At 39.6% G+C, this 17,495-nt stretch overlaps 1 protein-coding gene across 7 annotated transcripts in view; it reads left to right on the forward strand.

Moving 5' to 3' along the window:
* The first annotated feature begins 2,892 nt into the window (after window positions 1-2,892).
* SATB1 (SATB homeobox 1) overlaps window positions 2,893-17,495 on the forward strand; it is a 76,379-nt gene continuing 61,776 nt past the window's right edge. For 3 of the 7 annotated variants that reach the window (XM_072854010.1, XM_072854014.1, XM_072854016.1), the window contains exons 1-5: window positions 2,896-4,840; window positions 7,718-7,953; window positions 11,693-11,869; window positions 12,675-12,801; window positions 13,530-13,653. In XM_072854010.1, the coding sequence (XP_072710111.1) occupies window positions 7,743-7,953; window positions 11,693-11,869; window positions 12,675-12,801; window positions 13,530-13,653 (639 nt within the window). In that variant the 5' untranslated portion in view covers window positions 2,896-4,840; window positions 7,718-7,742. Of the gene's footprint in view, window positions 4,841-4,932; window positions 5,003-5,122; window positions 5,167-7,717; window positions 7,954-11,692; window positions 11,870-12,674; window positions 12,802-13,529; window positions 13,654-17,495 lie in introns of those variants that run through there. The other 4 variants (XM_072854011.1, XM_072854015.1, XM_072854013.1 and 1 more) reach the window with 4 other exon arrangements.

Genomic DNA, 17,495 nt, shown 5'->3' on the forward strand with positions numbered 1-17,495 from the left:
TGTGATGTTACTATTGCCGCATGTTTAAATGATTGCCTGCATATGTATCCATGACAATATCTATTCATCTTCTGTTCTTTATATATGTTTTTATTACAAATATCTTTATTCTAGTGGAACATTTTAATATCAAAGTTGACACAGTGAAGTGCAAATTGGAATAGGTCAAATGAAAATCAGATATCTGTATCTTGAATTTATTCCAAGTAGTTTGGTATTGATAAGAGAAATCTGATTGTTGTCTATACGTCAAGACGTAGCAGCCTTCAGTAATTCGTGCTTTCTAGTCAAAGCAAGGGTTCCATGCTCAGCCTTCCAAGTCTGTAGTAAATACTTTACCAGGCATAAGTGATGTACGGGAATTAGATTAATCCGTGTTGTAGGGAGTTTATAAGGTTTAGTACATATATGCAGTTTCAAGAAGAGAGTTATTTTCCATAATCATTTATCTCAAGCATAGGAAGCATATGCATGATTATATAATTAACAGAATATTTGTTTGTCAGTGTTTGGTTAGTGTGCATAATAATATCATTATTAGGCCTTCTGTGCTCCTGTATTATCAGATTGTTATCTCCCTGCTCCTTTAATTCACTGTCTCTGCTTTTTAGATTAATCACTTTGTTTTAATCTGAACATTTTAATGGCTTTTTGACCATGAAGGGAATGGTTTGTGAACACCAAAGCAAAAGTTATTTTAGAACAGATTTTAATCTTTTTTTGGTTTTGTTTTGTTATTGTCATATCTGGTAATCGTTTTTATAAGGTGGTGTTTTAGTCCCAAATCTTGTTCCAAATCATATTTTTAAATACCTGCTCTATTCTAATCAGCTCTGCATCTCTGAAATTATCTTCACTGTCCTTTTCCTCCATCATACTGCAGGCAGCATACTGCCAGCTGAAACCCTCTCATCCTTCATGATTTTCTTCTTTAGTGGTCAGTCTTGCTCACTGCTGAAGTTTACTGTAGCAGGCTTTCCTGAAAAGGATGAAAAATGACCACGATGTTGATATTTTCCATCGTGCCTGCAAAGTTTGAATTCAACTACTTAACACTGTTTTTCCTCCAAGTATTCAAATGTATCGGGAAATAATAATTCGCTCTTTTTTTCTCCTTTTTTTTTTTAGAGGGGCTGAATAATACTCAATCTATCTTGTTGGAAAAAGATTGGTTTCTAAACAAACAACCCGCTAGACAGTTATCCCTTGATCATATGTTATGGAAGATGTCATCTACATTTTCCCTTGTTTTTCTTTGTGAAACATGTTTCTTGGGTTTTTTTTCCTTTTCAGCACTCTCGGTAACAATCTTAGTAACCTTTTTCAGGACATGCAACACATGTGCAACTTTTCGCATTTCCTATGTATGCCACCTCCGCTTGCTCCGCTGTGAATAATAGTATTATGTAACAGCGTATTCATTTTCAAGTGTTGCATTTCTTTGCTTCTGAGATTATAATCTATTTTGTGCATTGCTGAATATGATAAATATTTCATGTATTTCACCCTATTAGCATTTTCTTTTTCCTGCATGCCCTGTATGCTTGTTTGTGCTTATTTCGGTGAACGTCAGCTTGTTTCTTTACACAGTCTCGATGCATTCCTCTTGTTTTATAGTAAGTAATATATGAGTAGTGATAATTGTGCTCTTCATAGATTTATTGATTCGCCTTTTCTTTGTTCAGAGGCCATGCTATTTTGTGTGTTACAGAATCGGTATTAGCCTTCCCACTTGCCTACTTTTGCTGCTGCTTCAAGTTTGTATGTGCAGCTCAGTATGGGTTTTTTGTTGTTTTTTTTTTCCTAAAGTTACTACCGTAAACATTTTGGCTACATTATCCGCCCGTGCAATAATTTATGTTTTCTTTGGTTGATGATGCAACTTTCCTTTTCGACACAGTATATTCAAATAGTATGCATTTTATCAATAAAGAAGTTTAATTTTTCTCTTATCTCATAGCTTGTACAAACTTGTTGCTTTCAAGTTTGTCTAGTTGGGTTACTTTTTTCCAGTGCATTGTGGGAAAAAGTTATGTCTGTCTCGCAGTTATTTTGTCAATACGTTACCACCTTTCAATTTTCACCTTTTACCAGTGGCTTTCGGTGCCGGTCTGCAGACACGATACAGGGACGGTTTTGGAACGTCCCACGTCGTGGTGGGGCTGTAGTATCTCGCCCTTACGCGCCGGGAGGGATTCATTACCGTGCCTCGGGTATGCTGTTGGATGCTTTGCCTGGCCACGGCGCCCACGGCCTCCCCCTTGTCGCGTGGATGATGCCCTCCACCGAACGGGGACACGCTCACCCCACCTCTGCCGCCTTGTCATGTGCCTGCTGCTTTTCTTTCACCTCTGTGGATATTAAGGGGGGGGGACGCGACTTCTTTCTCCCCACGCAGCCTTTCCCCCCCGGCCGCCCCCCGCTCCGGCGCGGAAACCCCGCCCCGCCCCGCTGCGCGCTGCTGCTGCCGCCGTTGTGCACCTGCCCGCCGCGGCCCGGCCCGCGCAGCCTCCGCGCGGAGGGGCGGAGGCTGCGCTGGCGCGGCGCGCTCGGCAGTGCCGGCAGGATATTGTTCAGCCTTCACCCCCGCCCCTCCTCCTCCTCCTCCTCTTCTCCCCCCCCCCCGTCCACGTTCCCCCCACACCACGCTCCCGCCGGCTCGCCCCCTCCGCCGCAGGCCCCCATCTGCCATGTGCGTGCGTGCGCGGCCCGCGCTGCTTGCGCGGGGCGGCGCTACTTGCGCGGGGCGGCGCGGCGGGCATTGTGCGCGGCGCAGGCAGGGCCGCCTCACCCGCACCCAGCTGGCTGCAAATTCGTGCGCGCCCGGAAGCCGCACGCCCTCTTCCCCCGGCCCCCCCCCGCTCACCTACCGGCGGCGGCCGCCCCCCCGGCCCGGCCCGGCGCCCCCTCCCCGCTCCTCACTGCGGTCCCCCTTTGCCACCGCTCTTCTGCCGACCTCCCCTCCCGCCGGCCTCCCCTCCCCCACGCCTCTCTCCTTCACCACCACCACCTCCTCCTCCTCCTCCTCCTCCTCCTCTGCCACTTTCTCTCTCTCTCTCTCTCTCCCAGGACGCGTCGGATGATCCGGGGCCGCCGGGGAAGGGCTCCGGGCAGCAGCAGGGAGGCTGCGTCCTCCTCCCGTCTCGGGCTGTAAAAAAAAAAAAAAAAAAAAAAAAAAAAAAAAGCCGGTGGCCTCGGTGTTATTTTGTATTAAAATGAGGAGGAGGAAGAAGAAGCAGCGGCAGCGGCAGCAGCGGCAGCGAGCGGTAGCGGAGAGGAGGAGAGGAGGCTCTGAGCAGGGGACGGCGGCGGCAGCAGCAGGAGGAGGAGTAGTGATGAGTCAACTAATAATTTAATGGGGACAGAAACAGAGAGAGGGAGAGAGAGAGGAGGGGGGGGGAGAGAGAGCAGAGCAAGGCAGCTCCGTCCGGGGACACGCACACATACACACACACATACATATACCCATGTAACATCCAGCAACAACCACCAAACCGGCCTAAATAACAACCATACTCAGCCAGCCAGGGGAAACGAGAATTAAAAAAAAAAAAAAAGAGACAAAAAAACAAAGCCTACCATTATTATTATTTTTCAATTATTATTGGTTTTTTGCTGGCTTGGTTTTTGTTGTTGTTGGCTTTTTGCAACCTTTCTATTTTATATTTTTTACCCCTTCTTGCGAGTAACTCTTCTCGGAGTTCCCAGATTTTCTTTTTTTTTTTTTCTTTGCAGAAGCAGAACCAGTTTTTTGTTGGCTTTTTTTTCTTTTTTTTTTTTTTTTAATAGAGAGGATTGGGGCTTTTTTTTAAATTACAATTTCTCCCGGTTTTGGACTCGGAGGGAGTGAAACCTCGTCACTTTTTGTAGTGGTGGTGGTGTGCCTTGTTGTGTGTGTTTCCTTCCTCCCCTCTGTTCTTTTTCTCTCTCCCCTCCTCTCGCTCCCTCTCTCCCCCCTCACTCGCACAGCAGCCCCCGGTAAATGAGAGGAGACAGGTCCTCTCTGCCTTTTTTTTTTTTTTTTTTTTCCCCTCCCCGGACCTCAAAGGCGAGATTAAAAGTGGCATTTTAGTGCCTTTTCCTGCAATTTTCTCTACACTTTTTTATCTCCAGTAGCGATCTCTGGGGCTGAGGTTTCCGCAGAAAGTTTGGGGGCTGTTACGGTGTGTATTTTTGCGGAGGGGGAGGGGAGCGGGCTCCTTCTGTGTGTGCTGCTCCTCTGGGTGCCTATTGGAGAATAATAGTGTAAGTGACAACCTAGAAGTAGACTTTCTGCTCTTCACACTGGATAGAAAAGCTGCCTTTTTTTTTTCTTTGCTTTTTTTTTTTTTTTAAATAACCCCCTTTCTCACTTGCTCCTGTACGCATTGGTTTTATTTTTGAAAGGATAGCTAGACTTAAGTCACCCTCCACCTCAATTTAAACCTGCTACTTTATTTTTTTTTAATTATTATGAATTCCTCGTTTTGAGCGTTACACTTGTCTGATCAATTTGATCTTCAGCTCCTTCTTCCGTTGCTAAACCTCGAAAACTGGCTCTCTCAAAAGATATTTAATCTGTATTTTTTGTCCATTGCCATTTTTGCTCATGGCTACTCTGTTTCTCGCTATCTATTTTTGCCCCTCCCCGCCTAGAGGAAAATAGCTACACGAAAAAAAGAAAAAAAAAAGAGAATATTAGGGGAAGTAGTCCTCAGGTCTGCTGCCCCCCTTTTCCCCCCCTCCCAAAAGGGGGGGACCTAGAGAACATCAGTCTTGAACTTCTTCCTCTTCAAGAGCTCGGGCTGCAAAGGAAACCTCCTTTGTTTTTGTTATTTATATGCTGTCAAGTTTTGAAGTGGTGAGTTTCGGGTCGGTTTTGCTAATTTCACTCAGAAAACTGCAGTGTTTCTGTTTCTAGATAAGTACTTTGCTTCTTTGTCTCTTTAAAAGGTCACAGGGAAAGCTTGGCCTGGATTGTGAGAGCCATATGGAACGGATAAGTGCGGAGCCTCTCTCAAATGTGATTATGGGTTTTTATGGGGGAGGGAGGGAAGAGGAGGGGAAAGGCATGGGGAGGGGGCTGATTCAGGAGGAGAGAAAGAAATAATATAATACCGGCGGCGTTACATCGCGACAAAAGGAGATACCGCACCGACTCTCATTCAGAAATTGCGCGGTGTGCCCGTACGTGTACGCTGTCTCTGGGAAGCTGTGCCTTGAAATTGTGCTCTTCTCTCAATGCCTGTGATGAAAACTTGTAGTTGTGAAAGATGCCTAAATGCGAAACCCGGGGAAACTCTTGGCCTGGAACCGGCGGAGATGATAGTTCTTCCCTGCAACCCTCTCCCTGGGCAGGCCACGCTGGTTGTTGCTCATCACTATTCCAAACTGAGGTTTCAGTGAACTTTAGCCTTGGGCATGGAGTTTAAATGAGTAAATTAGGTGTTTTATGTGCATGTAATTTTGCTTTGTAACATAAAGCTTTTTACAAGATGACTAAGCGGTGAAAGGATGCCGATGGGTGGGTATTCTCAGGCCAAGCGAAAATGACCCATTTGGTGTTTTAGTTGTAGTCAGTGTATTAACTAAACTGCGATCTATCACTTTTATTCACTGTACATGATGTAGTGCGATTCTGACTCATCATGACTAGATACTTTTTGTAGCAAAGAACCTCGGTGCCTTAGAGTACTTCTGAAGTTGCCAAAAGTGACAAGGATTTTCTTGTTTCAGGCTTTTTTTTTTTTTCCTAAACTCTCCCCCCCCCCCCCCTTTTTTTTTTTTTTGTTGTTAATCCTCTTATTCTTGAGAGAGACCAGTCTCAGAGAAGCAGTCCTATAGTATGTTAGCATCGTCAGAACCATCGGAAGATGTTAACGGTTTGAGTCTGTAATTCTTTGCTTAGGCTGCAGTTAACACAGTAAAAAAAAAAAAAATCTTTTCTAAAAGTGGCTAAAATAGGCACGTTTACTGTTAATGAGACACACGACCTAAAACAGATGGGATCAAGATGAATGGTAAACCTTAGCCTGTCACCTTACAGCATAAGGAAAAATAACGATTTTCTGAACTTTAGCTATTCAGTGGCATTCTTGAGGTTGCTTGTAAACGTTCAGATTAATATATTACCTCTTTCGTTGCCTTATCGGGAAAAGCAGCATGGTGTTCAAACAAGAAAAAAAATAGTTTACAGAATTGTTATTGTCATATATACCAATGACATAGAAGTCTATAAAAAAATCCCAAGATGTTTAGGCTTTAATAGCTTTGCTATGAAATGTGCAGAAAATGTATTGAATTACTAGGCAACTGAAAGAAAGTAGCAATTATCAGATTCACACCAGTCTTTCTAAATATGACTTCCTCGGTATTAGTATTTGTACTTGCTAATGTAAATACTAGTTCATAAATTAATGTCTAGTCACCTGTCCTTAGTGATTATATTATATACATAACATAATTGTCGGTGTAGTCACACCTTTCTCAGTCAGAGAAAGGTAGGGTAAAATACCTAACAATCACAACAGTATTGATGAATGAAATCATAACCAGAAGGATGTCCTGTTCTCAGCAACTGATTTTTTTTATTTTTTATTTTTTATATACTTGGCAAAACAGATTCTGATGAGTGACAAAAATCCTCAAAACTTACTCCATTATGTTCTAGGCTTGGGAGATTTTTAGTGATATAACTGTAATTGTTATTCATGGACGGAGGTTTCAAAAGTTTATAAAAAGGGAAATATAAGCATGCCAACATATAACTTTTCTTAATTTGCTATTGAAATTACTTCTGTTTTTTGGTTTCAAATAGCTGTTCCAGCACATAACTTAGCATCACCCAGGGTTGGTTTTTTTTTGTGTGGTTTTTTTTTAATTTAAGGGCTTCAAAAGTACTGTAGAAATTGTGGGGTTTTTTTCCAGCATTATGTATTGTGAGATGCTACCTTCTCAGTTATTTTTCGTAATTCAATAAACTATTCCATTTAACACTTAAAGCTTAACATCTGAAAAATTTCATGTACATATTTTGAACTCTGCAGAAGTTGATAAACTCTTTGTATAATATTGGTTAGGAAACTCAAAAGCAACCATCTTCCGCCACTGCTTTCCGAAGTTAAATGTTAAATTCTCTTCTAACTTTTATTTTTAAGGGTGGGGAGGAATTGTAAATGGACAATATTCTACATCTCTAATAAATCTGTTGCTCCCTCAACTAAAGTTTTAACAAGCTATTGTTGTGCATCCATTTTTTTTTAATCAAGTAGATCGAGAAATGTTTCACTAGAATCTTTTTCTTTCTCTGTGTCTCTCTGTCTTAGCACAGCAAAAACACCCGGGATTAATAACAAACCTTTCTGTGAGATTTGTAACAATAGCTGTGTTGGAGCACATACCTTGACAATCATCATCATTCATATGAGTCTTATTCTCTCTCAGATTTAGTAGAATATCTCAGAATATTTTTTTTTTTAAAAGGGGTATTCTAGTTGGCTTTTAAAAATAATTCCACCAGATTATGATGCGATCTGTCTGTAAACTGGGGTATGAGGTCATTTTTGGAAAATAAGTTTGTTTCTTTAAAAAAGGCATCTTCTTTCCAGTTAAAATAGTTAATTATTCTTCTTTATGAGCTTACGATACATATATATCTCTCTGTACATGTGCAGGCTGTGTACGTATACATATGCGCACACGTGTACAACATATATATTTTTTTTTTGAATCATGGCAGGTGATCTTTAGAGGCGGGACTGAGTATGGATCATTTGAACGAGGCAACTCAGGGGAAAGAACATTCAGAAATGTCTAACAATGTAAGCGATCCGAAGGGTCCACCAGCCAAAATTGCGCGCTTGGAACAGAATGGGAGCCCATTAGGAAGAGGAAGACTTGGAAGTACAGGAACTAAAATGCAAGGAGTGCCTTTAAAACACTCTGGACACCTGATGAAAACTAATATTAGAAAAGGTAACACTTTTGATAATTCTGCATTAGAGAAATATGATTTATAATATTTGGGGGGGAAAGCATACTTTTGCAGACTCTACTTCATTTATATTTCAGGATTAAATCTCCATTCTAAAATACTATATATTCCCAACTCTGATATAAATCACATTTGGGAAATGTAAGCTTCATGCTTGGGTGGAGCATCTTGCTTTACAGGGTGGAGTCTGATTTTTGTTAAGGTAAAGGCTAGCTGCCCTGATTAAAGCAAATTCCTACATTGAAATAGAAGTAATATAATGCATTAATTCTTTGAGTAAGTGTTGGGCTAAGAAACGCAAAAATATGTAACAGTAAATACCGAACCCCCAAAACAAATTCTCGCCTTTCCTCTTGATGGTCCAAGCTTGGAAGGGCAGCAGTATTTCCATAACAGTTGCAAGTTGGTTTAAAGGAAAGAGTGTAAATCTTTAGGTATCACATTGGAAAAGTCATTTATGATGTCAATCTTCGCAGTTTATTTTCTTAAGTACAATTCATTATTGAACAATGAACAACTTGGGTGTCATATTTTTCAGTGGCTGGTTTGCTGTAATTAGGCATTTACACAAGGAAAAGGCACATTTAGAATCATTGATGTTTGTATATGGATGGCTTTTGTTTGCATTGAAAATACTTTTAATGGACAATAATCTATAAATTTTGCTTATAGAAATACGTAAGTCTTTTTGACCCTGTCCTGCAGGCTTGCTAATTTAAATCAAAATATGCTGCATGTAATTTGGCATTTGTTTTAAAACAGCCTCTACTTTTCTGAGTATAATCGGTGTATGTTTATAATCCAGATTTTTCTTGCATTTGCTAAGCAAAGTGCAAAATGCAACCAAGACTATTAAACGCACAAAGTTAGAAGGCAGAGGAATTTCATTGTGTCTGATGCATAACATTTATCGTACAATCATTTATTTTTTCCTCGGTTTGGCGAAAACAAAGAATATATTGATCCTGAAATGAACAGACACAGCAGTCCGTATTGTTAGATCTTTATCTATTAAAAATGGAAAAACAGCACTTCAGCAAATTCTTTGGCCTCTGCTCATGATTACCCTATTTATTGATTGTTTGCCAAGAATGTATGCATCTTAAGAAAGCCAGGGTAAGAGCATTAAAAATATAATTTATTACGGCTTTTCAAGCAGAGTGCATTAATATTGTACAGTGAAGCAGTGGGGCTATATAAAAAGGACTTTCTGACGCCTGCAAACATATAAGTTCCATAAATTCCTAAATAGGAGATTTCAGCTGTCTCTGGTATTATGTGATATTTGCACAGCAAACTTTAATGCCAGGACAGTTTTAGACAAGGATTCTACAGACTTCACTGCTCCTTATGGCAGACGTGCTGTTTACACAGACTCGTAAACCTTCAGCAAAAGCTCTAACACTGCCTTCAGGTTTAAATCATGCTGTATTTTTAGCAGCGAGCACTGACCAATGCTCTCCCCTTTAATACTAGAAGGTTATGAAGTTGCTGCACTTGGAGGTCTTGCCAAGTACTAGCAGGAGTGATCAGCCAGCTGAGATTGTGCTCTCCTGTATAACATTTTTCACATTAACAGAAGGACACTAGTGACAGTTTGCTAAAAGATTTAGTGGCTCGATTTGTAGTCAGATGATACCTGTGTCGCACTACCGAGATCCACCTCTGATAATCTAGGCTGCACATCAGAATTTGGCCAGGAGGTTCTCCTGTGTTGTTTAAAGTACCACATTTCTCAGAACGCTGCAACTCACGTGTACCTGGCAAAAAGTGTGCATTGCTAGTTTTGTGCCTGATCGTAGCTTAATTCGTAGGAACTGATAAGGGAAAAAACAAATACGCTTTAGCTGTTTTTGAGTGTATCTGCGCTGTTTGGTAAAATGAAGCTTTGTTTACATTTTATCTTCAGGTATTAACAGTGAAACTTGTTAAGAATTTTGAGCCCTTACTCTGAGTCAGACGGTAGTAGGTCAAACATCAATTGTAAGAGCCTGGAAGGAAAAAAAAAAAACCCACCACCTTTTTACAGATGAAGCGTGTGTGTGTTTTAGAAAGCTCTCCACAGCTTAATTAAAACCAATGAAGAAATCGCCGATTTGCATGTAGTGCTTTTGCTTTGGTCTTCTCTCCCTGACCAGTCTCACTTAGCTTTAAAAAAAAAAAGACAAAAAAAAAAAAAGCTCCTTCCTGTACTACATAAATATTGGCAAGCTTTTAGTCTTGTCTTTCATGCTGAGCCTATTGGGCAAACTGGAGTGAGTTTGTGAGCTTTTCCAAGCGAGCCTGAAGGGGTTTGTTTGCCAGAGATTGACTCTCTGGTGAACAGATGTAGTTTAAATATACGTGCTTAAGAGGTATCTTTTTTATCGTGATTTCTTGCTATACGTTAGAGCACAAATCAACAGACACGGTCTTAAAGTGTGTATCTATTGTCAAGAGTAAATCTTCTTTTTCGACTATAGGATGTCTGGTGCACCTTATAGGTTAGGAGGTTTCCATAAGTCTAGAGGGCAGTGGTTATAGAGGCATTAACATTGTAGGACTAATTGGAGTTCCTGGGTGCCCTGTTAAAATAACCCTTGTCATCATTTATGCTAAAGATGATACCCCTCTGGCAGGCTGCCATAAGACAGTTTTGTACATCTGCTTTTAACCCTTTTGCTTTCTGTCATTAAGAGATCCTAACCTGCGCTGCTGGAGACAGCGGGACAGGACCGGGGCCTAAAACCACGGGTCCGAGGTCATCGTGTCATCCGCATCTGTCTGGGAGGCCAGGAGGGATTTTCACAAAGTCTAGAAATCCGATTGCCGGGAGAGACTTTGTCCCTAAAACAGCTTGGGTCATTTGTTACTTCTCTGTCTGTTGTCAAAAGGGAGGGAAAAAATAATAAAAAAAAAAAAAGCCAAAGGAAAGGGAAAAAGGTTGTTTGTTTAATATTCTGTGCAGCGTAGGGGAGGGTTTGTCGTATGATGCTACAAAACTAGAAATTAGTAATTACTTTGAGGCATACCAAAATAGCAATGAATACCAGAAATGTTGAATGTAAAGTACAGGAGGCAACAAAAAAAAAGCCCGAACTGTAGGTACACTTCTTAAAATGGCATTGAAATCATGATTTGTTTCTTAAAGATGCGAGTGAAAGTAGTGCTCAAGTGCACTCAATGAATGAAGCACGAATTAGCGTTAACTTTTGCCTTGTTTCCTTGTGTACTCTTTCAGAGCGAATGTGTAACACGCAAGGTGATTTGTTGTTGATGTTGAAGGCAATTAAATATTTTTGGCAGGACTAAGAAAGTTTTAATGTTAACGAACAAAATTATGTAGCTGGTACTAAAATGGCTTACAGCGAAGACATCTGCAGTATGTATTTAGGTTCTCATGCTGCCTGCTACTCACAACAAATCAGGCAGGACAGAGAGAATCAACTTCTCTTCAGTCAACCTTGTTATTTCTATAGAAGGTAATTCTTTAATCTGTATCCGATCAAGCGAGATAAATTTGCATTTCTGCTTTTCAGAGAGATGTATGTTTTGTAGAACTTTCTCTTTTTGGGGGAGGGTGAGGGGAAAGGACTCAGGGAATATGTTTATCAAATATTTGTGATGATTCTTGGTGCCTCCTCTGCCTGTTCGTACAGGTTTTATTTACATAACGCTGTATAGACCCACCTACTCTACTATAACTCAAGTTTAATACGTTAAATTTAATGTTTTTAATAGGAAGTATGCTTCCAGTTTTCTGTGTAGTGGAACATTATGAAAATGCCATTGAGTATGATTCTAAGGAGGAGCATGCAGAATTTGTGTTGGTGAGGAAGGATATGCTTTTCAACCAACTGATTGAAATGGCATTGCTATCACTTGGATATTCTCACAGCTCTGCTGCCCAAGCAAAAGGTAAATAAGATTACGAAATTGTACAATGAATTATGTTTGTTTGTGAGGTTTTGGGGGAGGGGCAGGATTTCTTTCAGGAATGCGGTGCAGGTTTTACTACTTAAACTTCTTGAAGATTCTGTCTCTGTATTTTTTTTTCCTTAATGTATTTTTGTTTAGTTAGTGCACGTTTTGTTCGTGGGGAACGTGGAGGTAGATTTTTTTTTTGTTTAAAGAAAAAAAAAGACTTCAACTGAATCATTAGTATGCTTATTGACCTTAATAATCTGCTCCACTGAGGATCCACAAGGAAGTGTAAAGCATATTTGAGCAGATGGACTGTTGAGAGTCAACTTGCATTTATGACTGAATATCCAGCTCTGTTTCTTTTATTTTGTTCCTGATGGTTTTATAGACTGCAAAGTATTTTTTTTTTTTTTTTGGTACTCAATCCTTGCATTGCAAAATCCTTTCTAATTTATTAAGAGGAATGCTAATTGTTATATCATGTCCTATTGAATTCATGGGAACTTAGGAAAATACACTTCTATACATATGAAAAAATCTCTACTGTAATGCATTTGTATAATTTCATAATATAGATAAAGCATATCCTTGGTGGGGTGGGGGTGGGGTTTTTTTGGGGGGGGGGTGGTGGTCTTTTGTTTTGCCAGATTTAAGAGGCTAGAAACAAAGGTAGTGATCTTGTTAAAATCAGATATTTATTTTGCCCCTAGGAATTAGCAGGTAAATTACTTTTTTTTTTTCAAATTTTCCTGCCCTTCTTGCCCACTCCCCCTCCCCTTAAAAAATAAAAATCCCGCAGGGCTTATCCAGGTTGGAAAGTGGAATCCAGTTCCACTCTCCTATGTGACAGATGCCCCTGATGCTACAGTAGCAGACATGCTGCAAGACGTGTATCATGTGGTCACACTGAAAATCCAGTTACACAGGTAAGTTGCGTACCAGTTCTGGGACATGAACTGTTACTTGTCTGCTCTTACTGTTCATATTGCTTGTATTTAATTCCCACTGTGCTGTGTGCTCAAAGTACAAAGGCTTATCTAAATTCCTTTTTAGTTACTCTAATTCTTCTTTAACTTACAGTATACTGTTGCAGAAAACTTTTATAGCTCTGATACATAGATTTTCTTTGGATATCTCATTAAAACTATATTGCATTTTAGTCAATTAAATGATGCATTACAAGAAGGCATTTTACATAAAGTTTACTTAAGAGAAAAATATTTTTGCATATCATGAACAGTACCATCTGTGTGCATTTTGTAAAAGAATGACTTGCTCACACTTATTGTTGCTGTCTAGGTTCTTAAATTTCACGGTAACAAAAAAAGAAAAAAACGGTTAATATATTAATGCTTTTCATGATCAGTCGTGAGAAAGCATTACACCTTAAATTGTTTTACCAAGCGCATCAGAGCAGGAAGGTAGAAGTAACATGAAAAAATAGTCGCCACATGCAGCTGATGTATAATTCATGCATCAATACAGCAGATGTGTTGTATAAAGTAATTAACTAATCGGAACAATCAGGAGACCGAGAGCAATCTCCAGATGCATCTGCTTGATGCGCAAAATGAAATCTGTCTGTCTTAAAGGAATGTTCTGCAGCAGGATGCAATCTTGTAATAATCCCTTTTCTAATCTGTGTTTCAAATAGTTGCCCTAAACTAGAAGACTTGCCTCCTGAACAATGGTCTCACACAACAGTAAGAAATGCTCTGAAGGACTTACTGAAGGATATGAACCAGAGTTCATTGGCCAAGGAATGTCCCCTTTCACAGGTACTTAGCATAACATGTAATAAATAATAAAGCACTATAGGCAATGCTGATGTGAGACTTGAGATTTCTACAGACTGTAGCAAGTAGTACCCGTGGAGTGAATCTGCCAAAAATGCAAATTTGTTTGACCACTTCATGATCTTTATAAATATGCCTGATTCATTTTGAACATAGTCTTACAACGTTTCCCATGGGGAGTCGTGAAAGGTTGTTTACACCACTAAAATTGTCTCGCAGCAAACTGGATTTTAACTGGTTTTTGTCTTCAGTCTTTGAACTGCTTTGATGTAACTACTTTTTTCAAGCACATGTGTTCAAGATGTTAAAAGGCTCTTTACTTACTGCTGTCAAAAGTACTATTGAATCTGAATGCTTGTTAGATAACCTACAGTAGTTTTAAATGCTAATTCATAAAATGAGACAGTCTTTGGCATGCTATATGAGAAGGGAATAAAGAATAAAGCTCTTTGGATGATATGTTGTTGTTGCAAACAACCAAAGGAAAAGCAGCCATTTATTAGTTCTAATCAAAATATACCTAAACAAAAATGAAACCTCAATTTATGCATTACTAAATATTGAACTGATGCTTTCCTCGAGCCTTAGTCATATTGTTCTTTTTTGACATTTTTTGGTCTTTTTTTTTGTCAAATTACTGTGAAGGCGCAACTTATTTTTCTACACAGTACGGTGTCCAATAACGCTGTGGTGGGAACATCATATTTATTTTTACCTTTTAAATTTTAAAATATATTCTGTTGTGGTGCAGTGGAGACAAATTGAGTATACAAACAAATGATGCTAGTTGTGGTAGGGAGGGGAAAAAGGAAATTATGGAAGTCAAGGTATTTTTATGGGGATTTTATTTCTTTTGCTCAGAATATTGGAGTCTTTGTCTCCGAAAGACTTCAGTTAATCTATAGAGGACTACTCTCTTTCTCTGTCTGTCTTTCCAGCGGATATATTAGCAGGCTGTTTTCCCATCCCTTTTTTTTCCCCTAAGGTTAGATTGTTTTCAGTGATGTGGCTCCAATATAGGAAGTTTTGAAGTGGAAATAATCAAAATTATCTTCACTGGTTGCAAACCATTCCAGTAATACGTCTGCAAAGTTATCTTTTACGTACCTACTATAAAAGCATGTGAGCTTTTGCACTGCTGGCTTTTGGAGGCTGCAGATAATTTCGTATTTTTCTCCATTTTAATCTAACAGTGCTAGTTTTTACTTGATACTGATGGAAAGCAAGTAAATTCTATCGAGATGGAATATTTCATTTCTATTTGGACATCGTGTTTCACATAGCGCCTTCTGTATATACTTAGATGGTGCAATGATAAAGCAGAAAAAAGTTCTTAAAAGGAATAACGCACTAGAGACTATATCGTGGTGCTGGAGACAATTCAATAATTACACTCTTTTAAAAAATTGTTTTTAAACTGTACTGAATTTTTATATAATAATTTTAATGGACAAAAAACATCTTGCCTAATAATAGTTCTTGAAGTTAGTGCTTGAGGTGACCAAAACCCCAGATTACAGAACTCTGATTTGGGGCTGTTTGTTTACTGTTTTGCACTTCTTTATTTATAAAAGAATACACTTAAAGCCGTGAGCTTCTTTCTGTTGATAAAAGCATGCTTATTACTTTTGTCATCTCTATCTTCACCAGCGCTGAGGTAGTTGGGTTGCAAGAATTCAAATAGCTTCTGCTTTTCTTTTTTCTTTAAAGACCAAATCACATTAAGCTTAAAATACATTTGTTTATTCTTAACGTTGGAAAAACAAGCTGTTACAGCGGTTGATCGAGAGCCCATCAGTTAGTCTAAACCTTCCCGTTTCCCTCCAGGAGCTTGAGGGAGGATGCATTGATTTGACAGTGTCCTTTTCACATGGCTAAATTGATCTGAATGCTTCCCGTATTTGCCTAACTAATAACTCATTATATATCGCTCCTATGGAAAGGACACTGATTTAAGAGTGTCTGTGTTTTGTTAAACTTATTAAATTTGAAGAATTACCCCGCAGTGGTGTGCTGCTGCAACAGAGGTGAGAAGTAAGAGCGAGGCAGAGGTCGGGAGGCGATGTTTCCTTAGAGGGTCCGTCAAAATGCCAGCATGGGAGACTCTTCTCAGAGCAGAGAAGTGGTCTCTCCTGTTATGCACTTCCATGGGCATAGGTAATGCCATATGAAGTGCTTCATCACAAATGCAAACTAATGCAGTGACACCGTACCATAACTTATTAACACTGTTATGGATATAATTTATTAACCACAGAAAAATGGCTCAAAGTGGAAACGAGAGTAGTTATCGTTTTTTGTCACTGTCATTAGCAGTACTCTATTTTGTGTAGGTACGGAAGGATTTGTTGTAAAGTATTTAAGTTGCTGTGCTCAATGCATGGCATCTCTGAAGCCCCATCTAAGCATGGAAAACTGAGAATCATCCTCACTTAGAATTTACTGTATTTTCTTAATTAATCTTGAATTTTGTGTATTAAAAATTGCTTATATTTATTCAGAATACTGATATTCTATGTACTGCAAAAAACCCCAAGCAAACTATTTTTATAGCGCAGATATCTTTAATAGCTTGAAAATACGTGAGCAAGCAAACTTTAAGATCCAGTTTGTCTTAATTATAGAGTCTTGAAAACTTAACAGCATCACCTACTTGAGTGGGTTTTCTTTTTTTTTTCCTTTTAATTTTTTTTGCCATTTGCTTTCTTGTCCAACTAAAACCTTGGGGCGTACAGGTATGAACTCTTCATGCCTTCCTCAGTAAAATACCACTGTGACTCTCGCTCTCATTAGGAGAGTTGAATACATAGTCTCTTTTGAAGCTACTGTAATTGTCTCGCTCTGTGACTGCTGTGGCCACCCGCAAAAGGCCAGGTTTATTGCTCGGTATATGAGCCTGCACCACGGGGAATCCCCGTTGACATGACTTGGAGTGCTCGGGAGAGACCGGAGCAAATGCGTGGCTCTGAATTGCCGTGGAACCGCAAGCATCCGTCCAGAGGTTTAGTCTCAAATTTTTGGTATCAAGCAGGCAAGGTAAAAGGACGCTGCAAATTTCTCATCAAAAAGCCAAGCCTGTTCTGAATTATGCACTGCAGCGTGTATTTTCATGCTTTACCTCGGGTTTGCAGATTTTATTGCTGGAGACTAGCAGCATACGCAGATGCTGGGTTGAAGACTTCTTGGTTTGATACGCACGGCTTGCTTCATTTCTGCTTCCTCTCCAGACCTCTTTTGATGGGGAAGGCAACTTTAAATTTAATCTAGGGCTCAATTTTGGGCCATCTTGTGCATTCCATTAAATTGGTGCACCTCACAAGTGGTCTAGATCTCATTTCCCTCCTGTTTTGGCTCTTCAGTCTCCAAAGGGTTGTAAAGAAATTGTTCTACCATCAATTCTTATTTCCAACCCCTTGCACAGAAGCTCTACTCTACCTCAGTCTGTTGGGAGCTGCTCTAAAGTGATCAGGCAGGCAGGCCTGTTGCATTTATTTATTTAATGTTAGTCCTTCCATCTCTGTACTCAGCCTTAGTCCTAGCATTTTCATACTTCACTTCCACAGTTTTGCTCTGTTTTGGTTTTTAGTGCAGAAGTCTCTTATTACTTCCACAGTTAAAATAACTGAAATATTACAGACCGTATCTATACTGATATTAATAAGGGTTTGTTTTTTTTTCTTTTGTCGCTATTGAAGTATTGTCTCTCTCTCTCTCTGAGTGTATATATATAGTTAGATAAGCTTTTGTGAGGGAGAGGAGAGCAACATGGGCTATTGGCCCAAGAAAAGGCTGGAAAGTCTTTTGATGATTCTGGAACAACTCAC

This window comes from Ciconia boyciana, chromosome 2 (genome assembly GCF_034638445.1).
Source record: "Ciconia boyciana chromosome 2, ASM3463844v1, whole genome shotgun sequence".
NCBI lineage: Eukaryota > Metazoa > Chordata > Aves > Ciconiiformes > Ciconiidae > Ciconia > Ciconia boyciana.